At 43.5% G+C, this 21,562-nt stretch overlaps 1 protein-coding gene across 2 annotated transcripts in view; it reads left to right on the top strand.

Moving 5' to 3' along the window:
• Positions 1-21,562, top strand: part of ABTB3 (ankyrin repeat and BTB domain containing 3) — a 298,152-nt gene that overhangs the window by 236,433 nt on the left and 40,157 nt on the right. For both annotated transcript variants that reach the window (XM_090043151.1, XM_090043150.1), the window contains exons 5-10: positions 4,661-4,826; positions 9,368-9,457; positions 13,630-13,731; positions 14,837-14,930; positions 15,047-15,182; positions 17,996-18,216. In XM_090043151.1, coding sequence (XP_089899277.1) covers positions 4,661-4,826; positions 9,368-9,457; positions 13,630-13,731; positions 14,837-14,930; positions 15,047-15,182; positions 17,996-18,216 — 809 coding nt within the window. The remainder of the gene's footprint in view (positions 1-4,660; positions 4,827-9,367; positions 9,458-13,629; positions 13,732-14,836; positions 14,931-15,046; positions 15,183-17,995; positions 18,217-21,562) is intronic.

The following is a 21,562-nucleotide window of genomic DNA, read 5'->3' as shown; positions in this document are numbered from 1 at the left end:
GACCAAAGGCAGGAGTCTGCAGAAATTCTCCTTTGCTTTAGTTAGTGATGGCATGAGAAATCCACCAGCCCCCAAACAAATGGAAAGAGCATTTAAACATTAGAAAACCCAGGGACTTGTCACATATCACTACTAGAAAAATCCATGCGAGGTGAGTGAAGGGTAGGGGTTGTGATATCTTTTACTGAACAAACTCCAGAGTTGGGAGAGAGGGTTGACAAGCTTTTGGGCACACCTCATGTCTTCCATTTGGTCCTATAAAATATATCACCAAAACAAATCCTTGCCTCCCATACATTTCTTGGATCATCTTTCTTGGAGCACTTACTCCAGCTTTGGGTCTCCCATAGATTTAACAACCCCAGGAGGAAGAAGGAGAAAGAGGCAGATGAGAGAGAAAAAACAGAGGTGGGATTTGGGGCGGGTAAACAGCTTTTGAAGTCTTTTTTGGTAGGGGTTGTTTTGTTTTTGTTTTTTGCAACAAATTGCCCTGGCCTTTGGCTAGAATGACCTACAAAGCATCCTAGGCACTGTCAAAAGCCATGAATTCTTTTAGTGGTGTAACAGAGTTGGCCTCTGGAGCAAACCCTGCAGGAAAGTGGGGTGGGGGCTTGGTGGTGTGTGGTTCCAAGAGTGGGGACAGAGAGGGGTAGTCTTACCCATGCCAGCCTTATCGATGCCAGGATTCATTCCTACACAGTCCTGGCGGAGCTGCTGATGCTGGTGGTAATGTGCTCTGCCCACCCTGGCTGTTGCTCATAAAGCAGCAGCAGCCGGGAACTGTTTTGGAGTTCTGTACATGACAGTGCTCCACGGGTGCAGGCTTCATGGGGGTGGCAATGATTCTGGTACCCCTTCTAACTTGGCATCCAGGGCCAGTGCCCCTCTTGCCCATAATTAGTTATACTACTGAATTCTTTTAGAGGAGAGAGCTGTAAACTGGCCATGCAGCTAGGCATCTGAGTTTCACTTGCATTGGCATTTCATTTGCACTTAACGGAAAAACTTCTTTTTTCTTGTGCACACAATTTCACACCTCATTACCTCTGAAAGCGCTCTTTACAATCTAGTCCTATATGTTTAGCTCCCATAACAGTTCCTTGTTGCCTTAATTTCCAAGCCTTTTAGCATTTTAGCTATCCCTTTCTGACCCTCTCCAAATCACCCAGTATTTGCTATAGTAGTGTGCAAAACCTGCCAGTTACTTACCTTTCCTCTTTGTACATGTTAGTCTGCTCTACCTGTGATATCTTCATAAATGCCTACTTATACAACATAGTGCTGGAGCCAGTCTTGCTGTCGTGTGAACAGTCACCTTGAAATCAGTGGGACTATACAATTTTGTGCATGAATTAGGATGTAGGATAGGGGCCAACCACATGGTTGCTTTGGGCTAATTTCATTTGTTTGCTAGGTTTGGTTGATATATATATATTTTTTTTTTTTGCTAAAATGTTACATTTCCCTTTCATCTCCTCTTCTATCATCAAGGTCATTTTTTTCTGCAGTAACAGATTCTGTAGGAACAGTGATGGAAATACTATTGCTCTGATATATTGTTGTAGAACTATATATTCTACACTATATCAAAAAGGTTAAAGGTCTACTTAAGCTCAGTGAGTTAGCATAGTTAAGGCATGCCAGTGCTTGTAGCCAGTGGCACAAAAGGGAGTGATGTGGCTACCATCACATCTGGCTACCTTGACTCCCTAGCCCAAATGACCAGATGCTGCTTAACATCTGGGTGGAGGACGAATGTGCAACCTCTGGAAATGTAGTGAGATGTTTTAACTGCTCTGCCAACATGGCCCGTTATTTATTATATAGAATTTCTTAATCTGGGGAAAGCACTTGAAAGATGAGAAATTACTTTATAAGCACTCTTGCTGTATTATTACAATGCTAGACTCTCTGTTCCCCAGTATTCTGTTCTTTTTTGATCTGTTGGTATTGGAGAGTTTTAAGAACCAAAATGATGCTATTTATTACAGCTGTCTAGTGGTGTTCAGACCAAAGAGCGCTGAGGAATTGGACTTCACGTCTTCCCACCATATTTTCCAGCATGAAAGAGAAGCAAATCTGTCCTTTAATAAGATGAGGCTGAGTTGCATAAGCATCAATTCTGAAATTCCTGTGCTCTCAGGAACTGCAGAATCACATGCAGGCTGGGTAGTTTTACCTTTCATCTTCTGAGGTAAAAACATTGAGCTCCTTGCAGTTTGCTGCATAAACATCTTTTGAGTAAGACCTTAAAAACTGATGTCTTATGTGCTCAGCATGGACATTAAAGATTCCATTATGTATGTCCTGGCTACTTGACCAAAGCACTTCTCTTCCCCCTCTCTGTTTTTCAGTAGGCTAAACATTATTTGTGCTTCTAGCTGCCATTTTCTGCCCTAAGCATTTACTACCACTAGGACGGCATAAATAGAATTCATAGAATCACAGAAAACCTCAAAAGACCATCTAGTCTGACCCCATGCTCAAGGCAGGAATGTCACTGCATAAACCATCTCAGACAAATGTTTGTCTAACCTGTGCTTAATAACATCCAATAATGGAGATTGCGCACAATCTCCCTATATAATCAGTATTTAAGCATCCTTACAGTAAGAAAGTTTTTTCTTACATCCAACGTAAATTTCCCTTGTGGCATTTAAGCTTCTTATTCTGTTCTCTTTATTAAAACTTATTGCCATCCTCTTTGTAACAACTTTTTTTTTGCATTTGCAGACTGTTAACAAATCCCCTACCAGTCTTTTTTTTTCCTTCAGACTAAATAAACCCAGTTCATCCAACTTTTCCTCTTACGTCATGTTTTCTAGACTTCTAATCAGTTTTGTTGATCTCCTCTGGTTTCTTTCCAATTTGCCCACATCCTCCTTGAGGCCTCCCCAGTGCTGAATAGAGTGAAAGAATCACTTCTTATGAATTGCAGGTGATGCTCTTTATAACACATCCCAGTTGGCTATTAGCTTTTTTTATAACAATATTATGCCATTGACCATACTGAGCTTGCAGTCCACTATAACACTTAGGTCCTTTTCTGCTATACCATAGCCTAGCCATTCTTTCTCCACTTTTTTTTTTGCACTTTACATTTGATTGTTCCATCTGAAGTGCAGTCTTTGCCCTTGTCCTTACTGAATTTCATCAGATTTATTTCAGCCGATTTTCCCAATTTACTACAGTCATTTGAATATTAATCCTGTTCTTCAAAGTGGCTGCTACTCTACCTAGCTTGCTATATCATATCTGCTGCTATCGCCTCATCTACGAAACCCATCGCTTTTTCATAAAGAGAATCGGATTAGTTAAGCTTGACTTGCTTTTGATAAATCCATATTAGCTGTTCTTGATCACCTTGTTATCTGTCAAGTCAGGGCTATCCATCTGGTTAGTGGGTTAGTTTGCTGTCTCCAGGTTCCCACCTGGCTGCCACTTCCCCCACTGCTCCAGCTGCAGCGGCAGCCAGGGGCTCTAGATTTCCATCTTCCTCCTTTGCCTTCTGCTTCCTGCCCCTGCTTCAGGGGATGGGATGGGGCAGAGCAGCATGGCACAGCCTGCAGCACTGGGGGAACACAAGGCAGCCACGCAATGCAGTGTAGTGGGGAAGAGTCCATGACAAGTGAGCTGAAGGTGGGTCAGGAACGCAAGGGTATATGTGCAGTGCAGTGCAGCGGGGGGGAGCACCTGTGTGCTCAGGGTGCCCAAGGGGCCTGTGGCTAATGCTGTTGTGGTCTGCATGGCATGTGGCACCCCCTAGTGTGACGTGCAGGATGTGCGGTCCTTGGCTGCTTAGAAGTTGGACAGTCCTGTGCTAGATGTTTAGAAATAGACTCTTGGTTGATATGTGCCAATGGGTTTGGGAGTTGTACAGACCAGTTCATAATTCCTTGAGTCCTTATTATTCTCTTTTTTTAAAGTTAGACACTATACTTGCCCTTTTCTAGTCTACTGGGATGTCATTTGACCCTTGTAAGTTCTCAAAGATAATAGCCAATGGCTCAGCCAATTCATTGGGACCCCTAGGATGAATCCCACCCAGCCCTGCTGCTTTGAAAACATCCTGCTTGTCTAAGTAATTTCTAACTTGCTCTTTCTCTAACCTCCTCCTCTACCCTTGCTGCTTGTCTTCTGAGCTTTGACTTTCTTGTGAAAACAGAAGTAAAAAAAAAAAAAAACTTGATAAAATCCTTTGGAACGTTACGTTGTACTTTTTGTTCAGCTGTAAAAGATAATCATCCATCTGGGCCCTGATCCAAATCCAGCAGAAATTAGTTGGACTTGGGGAGTGGGGGAATCAGTGAAGTTAAGATCTGACCCACCAATGAGGAGAACTTGCTTTCAGTAAGAATGGTATATACAGCAGAGATGAACAGTTGCCTATAACTCCTGACTTTTACAAGTTGCATGATTGTGCAAGATGGGGCAAAGGCAATGACCATTAACTTGCATAGCATTTTGTGTCCCGTGTGTTGCCACTGCAACTAATTCAAAAGAATTTTGAGCATGTAAGAGGGTGAATATGCGTACAGGTGGATATGGAGCAATGCTGTGGGTACCTATATCGTTCAAAGATTAAATGAAATATTTGTGCTGTAAATGTTGACGTCTGTCCTCTGTTATCTTCTAACATAGCTGTTTTTTATATTCCCAGAATGGACGACTGCTTCTGTGCTTCTCGAAAACTGGATGCGGTAGCCATAGAAGCTAAGTTCAAGCAGGATTTGGGATTCAGAATGCTGAGTTGTGGTCGAACAGATCTAGTTAAACAGGCCATATCTTTGCTGGGGCCAGATGGCATTAACAGCATGAGTGAACAGGTAAAAAGAAAAATGAATTAATTAACTTTAAAAGCCAGGAGTTTTGACTGCCTAGTGAAGAAAGCAAGCTCCAGTACTGTAGCTCAGTAAACAACTGGTTCTTAATACTTTTCCCCTGATTATATTGAGCTAAAGTTCCATCAGGTATACATTCAAATGAAGTTTTGTCCCTGGAGTACTAAGGATTTGTTTCTTTAATGTTGAGGTAAATATGGTAAATGAGTTTAAGTTGAATTGGTGCAGAAGAATCCATCAGAACTTCTTAGGAGAGCTTGCTGTTCATTTAGATATTGATTTCCTGACATAAAAAAATAGATATGTCACCCACACTTTTGAACAGTCATGACTGTTAGCTTTGTGATGTGCATACTTTTCCACTAAAACCTATCTGGATACTTGCAACTCATTTCACTATAACCCTGCCAAATATATTAATATTAATAATATGTATTTAATACTGAACTGGGTCCATCATGAAAATCTCCCCAGTACATTACCAGCCCTTTAGTCTTCTTGTCTTTTGGGTGGTGACAAGTACATCCCTATAAAGCTTTATCTAGAAAATGTTGTCTCTCCGACTATCCATCAATAAAAACCTGTTGGATTATGAATCTCCCTGATTCCTGGAGGGAAATGTTGATACTTTAACAGCCATGGAGATTATATCATCCTTTTGAAATAGAGTTCTATGGATTCACCCTAGACAACACTTTCTGACGACACATTAAAAAAAGAGGTGCCTCATGTCCCTGCCGAGTACTTCCCTTTTGCTGACAATTTTGCTGCATGTTAATTTGACAGTGGTCAGCAAGAGATGGTTGCATTTGACTGGTGCTAATGGTAAAGTGCTTTGGGATCCCTTGGGGATAAAAGGTGATGCAGAAATATCAATTACTTTTAAAACATTTCAATTTTAGTAGTTTTAGTTTGAAAGAGCATGATGAATTGCTTTGTAACAACCCCTTTTAAGTGGAAATCCTCCAAACACTAAGGACCAGGTCCTGTTCCACCTATTATGTATCTATATGGTACTTGGGTGCCCAAGTATGATCCTATTCCACTCTGCTCAAGTTCCTGAAAAAAGTGGGTGGGTCCTTCTCTCCATTTTCTGTGGCTTAGTCTTAATGCTAAGATGAAAGCATGATACAGAAGTAATTACATTAACTCTGGCTACATCTGTATGTTATTAATGCAATGCAATAAACTCCAGCACAGTTCACGCTGGAGTTTATTGCTCCTGGGTGCAGCATTTGCATGTTTGCCCCAGACTGCAGCACATTGAGCTAGGGCAGCATAGCCCTGGCTGGCAGGGGTCCAGGAGGGTCAGCCTGCCAGTCCAGAGCTGCTCCCACCCGGCTCAACATGCTGCAGAGAGGCTGGCTGGGGAACAAGAATGCTATAGTCCAGGGCTAGCTGGCAGCTAGCCCTGCATTGTAGCTCCCTCGTGCCTCAGCCAGGCCTGGTCATCATCTACATGTGCATTGTATTGGAGTAAATAACTCCACCATAGGATAGTACTTGTGTTGGCAGAGTTAATTAGTTTAGTCTGACTTAGTAGGGCTGCAGACGTAGGTGGTGATGCTTTACTGCCGAACTAATTAGTCAACTCCACAGTAAAGCGTCTCATATGGTGGCACCATGTTTTTCTAGAACTTGAGCAAGGCAAAATAGGAGCTCACTTAGAGCAGGGGTTTTCAACCTTTTTTTAGTCTAAGTACCCCCAGCGGCCGGACAGTAAGCCTGGGGGGTCAGAGGGGCGCGGGTAGTGCATGGTTGGACATGGAGCAGGGAGGTGGGGATGGTGCGCTGCTGCCTCCCAGGAGCAGGGCTGGGGTGGGGCGAGAGTAGTGGCGCCCCTCTGCAGGGCAGGGAAGCTCACCGGGCTGGTATGTAGTGACAGAGGGCACCGTGTGTGAGATTCTCCACCCCGCAGTGGGGTGCCGCTGCCCTCACCCTGCCTCAGCCCTGCTCCTGGGAGGTGATGGTGCTCCATCCCTGCCCGCCTGTGCATACCCCTTAGGGCTGGTCCAGATACCCCCAGGGCTATGCATACCCCCAGTTGACAACCCCTGGCTTAGGGTATGGACATATATAACAGTTATACCAGCATCATTTCATACCATATTATGTCTTCATGCTTCTATAGCAGTATAGGTGGAACAAAACCATTGCTACTTTAGCTCTGTTTCATTCTGGGTTAAAGTTAGTGATTTAACTCATTTGTATGGCTATAGGAGCATGCAAACCAAACAGATCATAACAAGTGGCCTGAGCAGCATCTTCCCCCTGGTCTTTGAAAGCAGTTGAAAGTTAGGTCTGTCCACAGCCTTAGGCACTTAAATATCTCAGTGCTTCAGTCTGGCATAAATATTACTACTACTACTATTAAGTTTTATATACTTAGTGCCATGATTAGCCTACTATAACACTTTAAAATAATTATCTTGAATAATTTTACACTTCATTTTAAATTTCTACAGCAAAATTATTGTATTCCAGAGGCCAAAAAAAAGAAAAGAAAATACTGATTTGCATATGTTGCTCTTATTTATTATTTGTTGAATGCTAATAATGGGCTCATCCAAAATCCATTCTTCCCTTACACAAAGTGAGAGGCTGCATATAAGGATATAATAGATCAAGCCTCAACTGCAGAACAAAACTCAGGTAAAGGCCTGTGTAAAAGCACTTATGGCACGACAGTGAGCATTGCAGATCAGGTCTTTGTATGTGTGTTACCTCTTTTGTCTTAGCTTTTTAACTTCAAATTTGATTTGATCCCTTTATTTTAAGTATTTATTTAATGTATGAATCATCCCTGGTTAGAAAAATTCAAGGCTCGCATGCACAGGTTTTATGAAACTCAGGATCTGATTCTGCAAAACTTATTGTGGTTCTGGTCATGGACCACTGGTGTCCAAGAGGACTTTTGCCATTGACTGCAGTAAGAGCAAGATCAGGTCTGATTTGCAAGCAGTCTGTATTCACCCAAGTACTGGCTTTGACTTTAATGGGGCTCCCTAAGCAAGGATCCCTCACACAAGTAATAGGATCAGAACCCAAATTGTTGCATTTTTATAATAATTTGGTTGCCATAAATATCTGTTTCCCAAAAGCAAATTAATGACTGTAACCTACAACATGCTAGGTACTCACTGATTTTGGTGGGATTTGAGGGAGCTGGGCTGGCATGGATGCTAAAGTGCACAGTTGATCGCCCAGAGGTTGCAAGTTTGAGGCCTTAGCAGAAGCACTCATGGCATGGCCCTGTTAGGTTCCAACAAATCCATGAATTATGCTAAATACCTTGTCACAACAAGGACATGAGAAGGAGGGGTAGGATTTGAGAACAGTCAGTGCCACGCAGAATCAAGCTCTAACTTTTGGTTTTATTTTGCTTGGAAAGGCACCTACCCCATAAATAGCAATCCAGCAGCTTCTGTCTGGGAGAAGTACCTTTCTTCCCCTGAATGAGAACATGAAAAATGTTTGATTCAACTCTGCTCTTACTTGCTGGGGAGAACAATGCAATAGCTCAGCTTCTGCTCATTTTGAGCATCTCGTTTGTCTCAGAAATTAATTTCCTTTCACAGTGGCATTCAGGTTAAACAACCAACATGCTATCATCTGACAGCAAATTTACCATGGGACCGTCAGATAAGCAACAACATGTATCAGAAGGAACCCTAGTTCTGCTGAAAATTAACTGTGAAAGTCACACTTTTGATTGACATCCCTCTCTGTATTTAATGAATAGCTTTTTAGGTTGATAGATTTTATAATACTTTCATGATTTCATCTAGACTCATTACCATTGCCACCGTAACACTAATCTTAAGGGAAATGGCGATCAGCTTCCATGGCTATTTCAGACTATTACAGATTGCAGCTTGGTATTTCTACAGTAAAGGGTCAGCTAATCTAGTTACCCTCGAAACAGGGTAGCATTTCCATGGAGCTAGCAGCTTCCACCGATGCTGTCTAGCATTTCATTTAAAATTAAGTCATTGTTTACTATGGAACTGTGTAGAAAGCTTCTACATGTCTGGAAGGAGCTTGCTGTTTTTTAATGGGACACAGTGAAAAATTATGGATTCAAAATTTGGCTTTAAAAAGCAAAACTTTATTAAAAAAATTGTCTGGATGGAAATATTTTCATAAGTTTTGAAGCATCAATGGAAATACTGTTGCATTTGATTTTAACTCCTGCAGTGGGGACCTCAAAGACAATATTGCTCCTCTTAGTCAATATTGCTCCTCTTAGTTCAATAGAACCAGGAAATGAAGTTTAGTTTCATGCTCTGTTTTGAATAAAACACAAAAGGTAAACCAACACCATAAATTATAAATAAATTACATTTTTCAAAACATCCAGCTATTAATCATTTGAGAAGGTAGTTTGAAACAGATGAGGATTTTGTGCATATATAATGTTTGTCTTGACAATATATATTTAAGCACTCTTTAAAAGGATTCTGTTATATATTTGTCCATTCCTTTTTTTTTTTTTTTTTTTTTTTTTAACTCCAAACAATGACTAGGGCATGACTCCACTGATGTATGCTTGTGTCAGGGGTGATGAGGCTATGGTGCAGATGCTGCTAGATGCTGGAGCAGATTTGAATGCTGAGGTGAGGACTTTTTATTGTGATTGCACATTTGGTTCTTTATGTTTTTACATCTTATACCACCCACTGAAATTGCAGCAGAAGTGAAAGTAACAATAAAAATCTGTTACCACGGACATTAGCCTTTGGAATGAATGTTGAAGTGATCTCAGTAGTTATAAGACTAGCCTGGGGTTGGGATCAATTCCTCAGTGACCTACAGCCACTGTCAGACTCATTAGGATTGCACAGTGTAAATTAGCATAGACATTAGCACCAGGACTCCGTCTTTGGGAGTCAGTTTTCTAATGAAATCTGTGGGATCATGTGAATCACAGCAAGTTAGAATGGAAAGGGCAAGAAAGCCTACTGTTCAGATATCTGCTGAAGTTTGGGAACTTCTATACGTTGGGATGTCCATCTACAGATCCACAGCACACAAATATAATGCAAGTACATTGTTTTGTTTTATAAAATGGCTTGGATGACAGTTGATGGATGAAGGGGTCTTCCAACATGCAAATATCTTTTGTATCTTTTGATGGATGTTTGTAACAGACTTATACAATCTGTCCACCACCAGACAGATTGTTATGCCACTCCATGCAATACAGGTACGTACATTTTGACAGAGCTGTTTAAATTATACAAAATTGTTTGTTATATTTGTAAAGAGGTGCAGTTTCAATTTGTTGAAGTCACAAGTAAATTAACCTGTCTGGTTCACCTATCTATGTTCCATCTGTTTTGTTTGGATTTGAGAGGTGTTGTTAAATTGTAGCAGCTACCTTCACCCAGACATTTCTTGTTTTTTTATGAAAAGAAGACACAGGATGCTTTGCCACACCAGAAGCATAACACAGTTTTTCACTTGTAAGTGACGTGCAGTTGCTACTGTGTGACTGCTGTTCAGTGGCTTAGATGAAATCAGTTTTTTGAATTCAGGTTAGTTCCTAATGGACCTCCTTACCCTGGCCCCAAACCTTACCTATAAAGTCAGTGATCATTGAATAATTAGTTTGCCTGCTAGCAGTCTTGGCAGAGACCAGTGATTTGACAGACCTGGAGATTGATCTGGCTTTTAACCCAGGATCAGCCAGCATCTGGCCTACAAAACTGATATGATACTGTGTGGCCTTTGTGACCAGTTACTTTTCTGCAAAATGCTAGCATTCATTAGAAACATAAAGTAAGTTTATCCCTTATGGCTGTGTTGACAACCTTCCAAACATAAATGTAAGGGGTATTGTCTTGCTGAGTCTGATGACACCCTGAAATAGTACCTCAAGGGGGAACATGACTTTCCCTGGTTCATCCCAAAAGAATGTTAGCTCTTAAATCTAACTATGATGCTTCTGTCCCCAGATACACAAATAATTGAGATTTGTCATTTATATGGCTAATTTGTGTACATACTTCCTACAAAATTATGTGCAACTTGAACCATTCATGCATTTTGTGCCCATCAGTCCAAAATAGTGTTGGCATTGATGGTGTTAGAGTAATTGTAGAATCACAAGTAATCTGGTGGGAGGAACCTACAACATGCATCTTTTGTACTGAAGACAAAGGGAGCAGTGGCTGCTCAGCATATCTCAGTATAAGGCCTTAGGGGCACTCAACATTGGCTTCACACCAGTCCTATTGAAGTTGGTGGGAGAAGAGTTAACCCAAGAGAATTTTAATTGGAGAATGCCCAGAAAAACATTCTTGAAAACTCAGGCCTTAGTTGCTGTATAAAGTCATATTCTGCCCTCGTGCTTTACAAACACTTTTGCCCATGGAAACTCTGATGTAGATTGAGAGCAGGGCATCAAGCTGAAGGTGTAGACCTCCTCAGAACAAGTTTGACTTCTCTCCAGGTGACCCCTTTCTGCTGCTCCTGCCCTGACCTTGTTCTGTAAGGAATTAGTACCAGGGCTGCCAGTCCCACAAACACTAAATTCCCTGAAAAGCATATTTAAGACAGTGGTGCACAACCTTCCAGCCCTGTGGGCCAAATGAGAGGTGCAGTGCCAGTCTGCAGACTGGATCCCATGGGTCAGTCTGTGGGACAGATCCAGCAAGGGGTTGGTCCATGGGTGCCACCTGGCATGTTGGCCCAGCCCCACGAGCTGGATCTGGCTGTGGAACCACCCCATGTGCCAGCTCAGCCCCACATGCCAGATGCAACCGTGGTGTGACCCTGTGCACTGAAGAGATGTGGTGCATAGAGCTATGCTGTCCAGCCACACGGCTCTCAAGGGGTCCAGAAATGTGGTGGCAGGGGAGTGTTGTAGCATTGTTTTCAGGGCTGCAGGAATTAACACTGCCACCGCTCCTCTGCCACCAAATTTCTGGACCCCTTGGGAGCCCTGTGGACTGGATGACAGCCCCATAGGCCACAGGCTGGAGGTTGAATGCCACTTGTTTCACTCATTTTTAAGAGAATTCAATAAAAACCTTTCAAACCCTCTCTTTTCTTCAGAGTTTACCAAATGGGGCTCCGTAACAACATTTTGCCACTTTCGCTCTATGTGAAAGGGGCAGGAATTAGCTGAGTATGTGGTTAAATTTAGGGGCTGCTTTCTCCTGACCCTGACCTGTCCATTTGCATAATCCTGCTCACTATCCTGCAGTCTGGAGCTGCTTGAGCCCCTTCTTCCAGAAAACTCCCAAGCACCTAGAAGTTTGACTTTAGACTTTAGCATACTTCTCCTAGTGTTAGACCTCAGAGTGCACTAGACTCAAACAGTCAGCAGAGGAGAGAAAAATTATTTAAAGCTGTTCCTTTGGCAGAGATGGATGATACGGCCGACCGTCTGGTGCAGCTGTCCTCTGCTGGCAGGTTTGCTGATCACACTGTCTATTCCCTCCCTTTCCTCACCCCGATGTTATCCCTGTGAAGAGCTGATCATATGTTTCTATCAGAAACCTGTGTCAGAGTATCCGTCTGGTTGGCTGCTGCTGCTACCAGGGATGCCATACTAACTGGCCTCACCCTGTTTTGTGGGTAAAAATGCCTGTGGTAAGGGGTAGACAGTCTGGCTAATGGTAGACAGGGTGTTTCTTGTGCTCCAACTCCAGGCCTCCTTCCAACACTATCTTTCCAGAAATTAATACTACTACTAATAATACTTAGCACCTCTGTGACACCTCTTCTGAGGATCCCAAAGTGCTTTATAAACTTCCATTAACTTTTCCCATCCCTGTGAATGACACCAATCTTACAATCTCCCATTTTAAAGAGAAGGAATCAGAGTCACAGGGAAATTATGGGACTTGAACGAGGTCAGGACTCGAGGCTTCAGATACTGAGGCTTAGAGGCAAGAAGGAGCAATGTGAAACGGATAATTTTTGTTCGTTTGTCTAAAGAAAGCAAATTTATTTATTTGGAGTCTAGCAACAACTTCAGTTTAACTAAGATAAAGGAATACAGCAACCTAGATGTTTTTAAAAAATTCTTCCAAATGCTGCTTTCCTTTTACCTCCACCAGAGGGGCAGCGGTATATGAAATATGTCTTTATACTCAAGGCCAGAATTGAAATCCTAACACCACTGAAGTCAGTGGAAGAAGTCCTATTGACTGAATTGGAGTCAGAACTTCACCTCAAGATCCTTTGGAAATCTTAAGCAATTGCAGGATCCGGGAAGAGACCTAATATGAAGCCCACACAAGTCAAAGGGGAAAAGTCAGTGGGCATGTCTACACGTTCATTAATATGCAGTGCCTACTGTGCATTTAATTTAGTACTTGTGTAATTAAGTAGTAAATAAATGAGCAGTAGGCTGCTGTACTGTGCATTAGGAGCAATCGTGTGCTTTTTGCTGTGCATGCTAATGTGCAGTAGAATTAGTCTACTGTGCATTAAACGTCTTGTGTACATGCGCCCAGTATCATACAACGGTAAAAATGCCAACTCTACTAAAATATCTAGTGGCCAGTGGTTTAGAGGGAGCTACAGCAGTTGGTAAAGAGACTTCACTTGATATAAGCTTTAATCAGCATTTCGATAAACAGTATGGAAATTTGTAGGGGAAGTAAAGTTTTGATGGTTAAAAACATATTTGGAACCAATCATTTTACAAAATACCCTTTGCACCTTTTCTTTTTCACTTATACCCCCCACCCTGCCCTTTTGAGCAGGTTGAATTTTATTACTTCAAGCTCTTTGAAAGCCATTTTAAAAGAAAATAACTTTAATTTGTTTATAGGTTGTCAGTACTGCTCATAAATATCCATCCGTCCACCCCGAGACCCGCCATTGGACAGCTCTGACATTTGCTGTGTTGCATGGACATATTCCTGTAGTTCAGGTATTATTGTATTTCCCTACCAACATCTCACTTTTTATTTATCCCCATGAATTATAATCTGTGTGCATCTCCAAACTGATAACCACGGTCATATTCATATTGGTTGCTTCCACTTCATACTTTCTTCATTTTACTGTTATATAATATAGTTATTATACAGTGATCTCTATGTCCAAATCTTAACCAATATGAGGTTAAACTAGGAGAGTTTTAAAAAAAGAAAAGTTGCACCAAAGAAAGTCTGTCAACTCCTCATGCTCCTTCCTGACCACTTGTTGTGTGTGTCTATGTGTTTGTTCATTCATGACTCTTTCTTACCAGCTGTATTCTAATACTCAAATAAATGAGAATGATGTTATTTCTGGGGGGAAAAATCCTCTTCCATTCTGTTCCAAAATCAGAGAATACTCAGTAACCATATACAGGGAAGAAATAACATGTGTACATGCTGGTTCCCTTCTTTTTTTGTATTTATTTTTCAGTATAACTGAGTCTGTGGCATGATTAATGATGCTGCAGAACAGTGGGAGATCTCTGGTAGTTGTTGCCTACAGGCAAGGCAAATGCATTCCATCGGGTTCCATACTGATGTCCTTGGTCAGCCTCATCTTTAATAGTGCTTGCAGAGACCATGGGTTTTAGGACTCATTGCCGCAACTTGTTCCGAAAAGTCTTAGACTCTTCTGGCCATATCTGTACATTTAAGATGGTGGCACCTGGAATCTCATCTGTATTATGAAAATTACTTGACTGTTGGGCTCCTGGCAAGTAGTAAGTGAGATTCTTGGTTGGGCAAAGTGTGAGTATCTCCATGTATCTAGTGCATTATTTCATGCAACTGATTTTTCTCCATTTCAAGAACACTGAGTAACACTATTTTTGGCTCTGGAATTGGACACTGCTACTCCAGGTGTCTGATAGAGTCAAATGAGTGAAATAAAGAGTTGAATGGCATCTCTGAAATAGCAACACAATTTGCACGTCACCTGTCTTCACTGCATCTGGTTTGTGGGTGATAATAAGCACAACATTCTAGTTCCTCGGTCGCTTTAAACTCCAGACTGTCTTTTCACCAGTGACTCTAAATGGTGAATGTTTTTCATAGCTGTTGCTGGATGCTGGAGCAAAGGTAGAAGGTTCTTTGGAACACGGAGAGGAAAATTACTCTGAAACACCGTTGCAGTTGGCAGCAGCTGCAGGTAAGAGCTTTTTCTTCCCACAGTAGTGCATTTTCCAATTGGGAATTGCAACGTAGATGAGAAAATCTTGGACTTAAAAAACCTAAAAAAAACACACCGCTTCTCTTGCCTTACAGGAAATTTTGAACTGGTTAGTTTGCTGTTGGAGCGAGGCGCTGACCCCATGGTAGGAACAATGTACAGAAATGGAATTTCCATGACTCCACAAGGTGACATGAACTCTTTCAGTCAGGCTGCTGCTCATGGACACAGGTAGAGTGGGAACAGGTTCAGCTCCATCATTCAAGCACTTAGAGTTTTCATGGGTGGCCTGCTTGAGTAGATTGATTCACAGTCTGCCCTGTTAAAGCAGAATACTTGCTCTGCAGATGTGGATTGTGTGACAATTAAATATGCCACTTCTTGGTACAAGAGACTGAGCTGAGAGTTGAAGTTCTGTGTTGGTGTGCAAGTTGGATCAGTCTGGAGTGTGTATTGGTTTTTTGGTGTCTGTTGGCAGGTGGAAGTGAATGCTGCCGATTTTTCCCTTCATTTCTTATTTATTTATTTTTGGTGGGTTGTATGTAAACTGCTGCAGCCTTTCCTGTCATAAAACAAAGCTTTTGCGTGTGTTTAGCATTTTGTTTGCATTAACATTAGGTATCTGTAATGCAGACATTGAATTGGGGCATGTTAGCAATTAAAATAAATGAAATGGACAATCAACGTCCATGGTTGGTTACTCTTGCAAAGTTAAAGAACAGATTACAGCGTAATGGATTAGTATTTTGATCTTCACATTCATACTTTTCTAATTGTAGCTGTCCAGAGGAACATAGATACAGGTTAGAGACAGTACCTACAGTATTTCTGCATAGAGAAAAAAGCCACCAGTCTAACAATATGTTACCTAGAAGTCAGGGCTGGTTCAAACAATGCTTCCCATCTGCATCCAAAGAGTTGTCCCCAGACCATGGAGTTGAAAGAACTGTGACATTTACTGTGTAGGCTTCAGCACCTTGCGGCATGGAGTAGAAGTAGCATTTGCTGTCAGGACATTCAATGGTGCTGTGTTCCTTGGGAAGACAAGGCATTTCCTCCTTTATTATGGCCCCATCATGGAAACATCCTACCTCTCCCACAGTTTGCCAAATAGGAAAACTCCCTCAATTATTTGGGACATACTACTTTTTCTGTGTATCGCCTCCCCTTTTCCTCCCGCTCCCACCTGTCCTTCTCCTACACACAGACCCCCTAGACCCCGAGCGTGGGCATCTGGCAAAATATAAGAGCATGAGGGAGGTGAGAGAGGGTTGGGGAGAAGTTGCATAGTGGGCCTGATTTCTCCCATCATAACAGTATCAAGTGGGAGTGGTTGTATTAAGGTCAATTAAGTTATATTGGTATAAACCTGGTGTGAAGGGAGTATTAAGCCTAATGCTTAATTTATGACCTTGCAACAGGGGAACCAAATAATTGGCTTTGCAGTGGATCCCAGATGTGCTTGAACCTGCCCTGCCAGGTGTAGTTGAATGACTAGTAGCTTCAGCTTTACTGAGCCTGCTTTGATTGTTAATTAACAGCAGTGGTGTTTTCAGACCCTTTTTTAGTTTGGTTTATATGCATTATTTGCTATTATTTAAGAGCTATGGCTTGAGCATCAGTTTCTGTTTTGAGAAGATTTAACCATACATATGGGGGTGCACCGATAGAGATGTTGGGGGCCAATACCAATAGCCAATTTTTAAGGAGGCATATTGGCCAATACTGAAATGATTTCTGATAGAGCTGAATGCAGCTGGTAAGTTTGTTGTGGAAGGGAAGGGGGGAGGGAAGAGGTGTGGGGGGAGCAGATCAATGCCCCCCATGATGAGGGAAGGAAGGAGGGGGCAGGGGCAGGCAGGGTGGGGTGGGGTGGGATGCAGGATGGAGCTGCGGCTTGTGGGGTTGGGGGCAGCTCCCACTGTTGCTTGCACCCCAGGATGGCACGGGGTGGGGGCGGGGCATGTGCCCCCAGATCTGCGCGGGGTAGGGTCAGTGGGCTGCAGCTCTGGGTTGGAGCCAGGGCTGCTCCAGGCTCTTCGCGGTGGGGGCTGGGTTCAGGGCGGGTGGCAGCAGCTCTGGGAGGGGGCCTATGGAGGGGCTGCAGCCACCCCAAATTTTGCCATAGCCTCCCCATAGTCCCCCCTCCCAGCTCCACTGCCACCTGTCCAGCGCAGCTCTGGCTCTTTCTGGCACATGGGTGGAAGCGGGTCATTAAGTTGGGGCTGAGCTCAGGGCAGGCAGTGGCGGCGCTGGGAGGGAACTATGGGGAGGCTACAGAGAAATTTGAGGTGGCTGCAGCCCCCTCCATAGCCCCCCCCCCCAGCGTCACTGCCACCTGTCCCAAGCCCAGCCCCCATTGAGAAGAGCCCAGTGCAGCCCACAGCTGCAGCCCACCTGCCCCACAGATGCAAGGGCACATGCCTCTCCCTCCTGGGGTGCAAGCAGCAGCAGGAGCCACCCCCCCACCCTACCCCGGGTGAGCCGCAGCTCAGTCCCCCGCCACAACCCACCCCACCCCAGCTGGGCAACCCGTGCCCCTTTCCTTCCCCTTCCCCTTCTACCACAACAGATTTTACAGTTGCACACAGCTCTCCATGCTGCCAGGTCCTGCTCCTCACTGCACTGTGCTGCGGCTGGTGCACTGGCATTTATTGGCCAAATTATTGGCTGCATCTGGCTGTTTTCTGATACAGCCAATTTTCTTTATTTCAGTACTAATCTGATATCTGACCGACGTATCGGTGCACCTCTACATACATATGACATTTGTAACCTTGTGCACATTATTATAATAATGGGACCAATATTGCACACATGATGCAGGAAGTTCTCCTGAACTTGGAGCAGTTCTGCGTGCCAAACGACTGCAGTGATTTGGCTTTACATAATTAATGTGGCTTAGAACAATTTCTGATTGGCCAGCTAGACAGGTTTCCAATCTGCCTTGTTGCAGAATGTCTCTTAGGCAGAAAGGAAAACATGGTTACTAACTCTGACATTTTCTGTCTCCTTTCCCCTCCCCATTATGTTGTGACTGACAGGAACGTGTTTCGTAAACTGCTTGCTCAGCCAGAGAAAGAGAAGAGTGATATTCTATCCCTGGAGGAGATCCTGGCTGAGGGAACTGACTTGGCAGATGCAACGCCATCTCCTCTGTGTGCCAGCCGCAATAGCAAGGCCAAACTGAAGGCACTGAAGGAAGCTATGTATCATAGCGCTGAGCATGGATACGTGGATGTAACTATTGACATAAGGAGCATAGGTCAGTTTTGAGGTGTTCTTCATTTTTCCTCCCATGAGAGACTGCTGTCAAACATGGGCTTAGATGGGAAAGATGCCTGTTGCTTATAGTGACCACATTTGAATGTCCCTGAGTTCCTGCCAAGTAACAGTTGTGGGGGATTTTCACAAGTGTCTAGGACTGAGGAAAGAGGAGGTGAGTAAACCTGCATGAGCTAGGTTTAAAGGTGTGATTCTTGGAACATCCATTAAGTGGGATTTGTCTCAGTGTTGAGGAACCACGACTGAATTAGATGGCTTTCCCAACATGGCACAGGTTTTGCCTTCCTCTTTGCTAATGTGCATGCCTAATTTCACAAACTATTGTGACACTGCCCACATTTTTTTGCAAGTTTCTTTTTAGTTTTGTTTAGTCCTGCACGAGATCAAAGTCTCAACTGTAGTCTTTGGTTTTGCATAGCTCAAGCAGCATTTTGCCAGTATTAGGTATTCAGCTCCCAGTATGACTGGATTAAACAGTTGTGCTCCTGCTTTTTGTTCTGCATTTTCTGACAGAAGTAGCCTGATCTTGGCAGTACAGGAGGGATTTTGCCTTGATTCAAAGCGTTTTGTTCAAAAGCTCAGCCTTTGAGTGTTGGTACCTCCTGTCCAAATCAATGGCATAAGTTAACATTAACAGTGTATTGGAAAAAACAAACACCCTTTATATAGGCTGGTTATAAGCACAGATGTTACTGCCTATTGTACTGGGTATTCTTTTTCAGGCTTGCAAGTTACCAGTATGTGACCTATGAGCAGCTCTAGCCACACATCGCCCTTCTCAAGGGGGTGATGAAGAGACCCTTTCTTGTACAGCTTTCAGGAGCATAGCTGGTACATTATAACTTGTTCAGTAAAAATGCTTCATTTGTTAAGCTCTGGCAGCTTGTGCATTCCAGGAAATATCCTGAGACCAACCTCATGTGAACTATTAGGACAAGCAGGAAAGGTCAGAAATAACCGCAGCTTTAACAGTTTTTGCTAGTAATGAGAGAACAGTTCCTAATTTGACCCTTGAGAGGCATCCATACAAGAGTTAGACCAGCGTTTCTGAACCCCTGGGTCATGACCCAAAAATGAGTCTCGAGAATATATAAAAGGGTCACGAACAAACTTTAAAAGTGGATCAACAATCTTTAAAACTGGATTTTCCTTTAAAGGGGAAAAACATGGGAAACTGTGGCTTTTCCCTTGCAGGCTGGCAGAGTTCCAGCCTGCAAGGGGCTGTTTGGGGCCCTCCTGCACCACACGCTGTGGGGCTGAGGCCTGGGGACAGCGGGTTGGGAGTGAGGGGTACTGGGTCAGGACTGGCCATCGATGTTTACAAATGGGTCCTGGTACAAAAAAGTTTGACAACCCCTGAGTTAGATGTCTCCAGGCCCCATATCCTATCCGGAGCTCTTGGTCTGTTCTCCCACTAGACATAATTAAGAATCCTGCAGGTCCGTTGGCCTGGTGTCAGTTCCAGAACACCCCTCACTGGGATGCCATCTGTGATGTTCAGCATCGACACAACAGCTCCTGCAGTCCGCCTCAGTTTAGCTAGGTGCCCAGCTGAAATTTGGCTAGTGCTCTGGCTGCTGACTTACCTTTTCAACCACCCTGCTGCATCCAAACACCACATTCCTCCACCCTTGGAATCCACTGCTCCAGACTTCTTCCCCTTCCTATGGCTTATAACTCTCCAAAGGGAAAGAAGCAGTGAATTTGCTACTTAGGGTGTTAATCATACAGCTGTGCCACCTGAGCATCACAAAGCCATCCCAGGAATTTGCTGCCACCTTTGCAGGGATGGTCAGTCTATGCAAAAGAAAACTGTCTGGCTCTGGGTGTTAACTATATGGCATGTGTAGACAAAATGAGGGGCATGTGTGCATGACACTTTAAAGCAGGTTAAATGCTTTTGCACTGCTTCAGTGGTGTTGGCATTTGCACGCATCACTGGCATATTGCGTGTTAATTCCAGCCGCCATAGCACATTTGGCAGCATAATGCGCCTTAAGTGACTTTGGGGTGCAGCAAACTAAAGCACCTTCACAGGGTTTTAGTTTGCTGCCCCTACAGCCGTGGAGCGAAGCACCGGGCTCCGAGCAGTTCAGGGACTGTGCAGGCAGCCCAGGAAGGCAGGCTTCACCAACGAAAAAAAAATAGTGGTGACCCTGATTTTTTTTTTTTTTTCCCCCCTGGAGCCTGCCTGCCTGCAGGAGCTGTGTGGGACCCTGATCCTTCCCTCCATGGCTGCAGTGCCCCCCAGGACCGCCCAAGCTGGGTACCTGAGGGTGGGTGCCGCCTGGAGGGGACTGCTGCCGCCACAGAGGGAGGCACCAGTCCTGTCCCCCACAAGCCCGCAGCCCAAGGACCTCTCCACCCCCTGGCAGCTCGCCCTCCCCTCTCTACCACCAGAGAGGCAGGTAAGACATGGGTGTACACAACATGAGGGTTTACTTCACCTTAAATTGAAACAGTGTTTTTAAAAACCCACCGCTTCAATTTAGGGCCCCCGTTTCATCTACACATGCCCTATTACTATATACATGAACCCATGCTCAATGAGAAACCAAACAATTTCTTCAGCAGCCATCCTGAATCCAGGTGTTCTGCCACAGGGATCAAGGTTTCCAGACTTAGGTTGTCACATAATTATTGGTCAGTTAGTCTCATCTGCAAAGAGGAGTAAGCAAAACATCTTCCAATAAGTAAATACCCTTGTAAGGGAGTAAGGTTGTGAAGCCCTTTATGCCCAGATCCAACAGCCAGAGATGAGAAATAGAATGTTTGCTTTTACCTCTCTGCAAATCCATAAACTGGGCCACAATCCTGACCTATGGTTTAGAGAGTCAAAGATTTTTGTGGGTGATTATCTTTTATTGGACCAACTACGTAGTTTAGATAGATTTAGACAAGCTTTCAAATGCAATGGATTATTCTTCAGTTTAGTCTTCTTCTGTGGTATAGATTAATTTATAAGCATTTTTCTGTTGCACATTTTATAGTCTATTCTGTGGTAGCACTTTTCCCCTTCTTTTTCTCAAAATGCAGTTCTTACACAGGTGACTGTAAAAGCAGGAGTGCTTTACTCACATGAAGCGATCTCTGCATCAGTGGGAATGCGTGGTGCAGAGATTGTAGATGTGCCCCATCACCATGTGACGTTTACTGTGAAGCTAATTAGCTCCACAGTAAAGTCTGTTACATGTGCAGCCCTATTACACTGCAGTAAACTATTTAACTCCATCATAGGTTCGTACTTGTAAACACAACTACTGTCCTATGGTGGTGTTTAGTATGCTGTAATGCACATGGGGCACGAGGGTGCTTCAGTGCAGGAG

This window comes from Crocodylus siamensis, chromosome 4 (genome assembly GCF_052110815.1).
Source record: "Crocodylus siamensis isolate JL-2025a chromosome 4, ASM5211081v1, whole genome shotgun sequence".
NCBI classification, from domain to species: Eukaryota; Metazoa; Chordata; order Crocodylia; family Crocodylidae; genus Crocodylus; species Crocodylus siamensis.
Note: the sequence above shows the minus strand (reverse complement) of the source record. Positions and strands in the feature narration are given on the sequence as shown.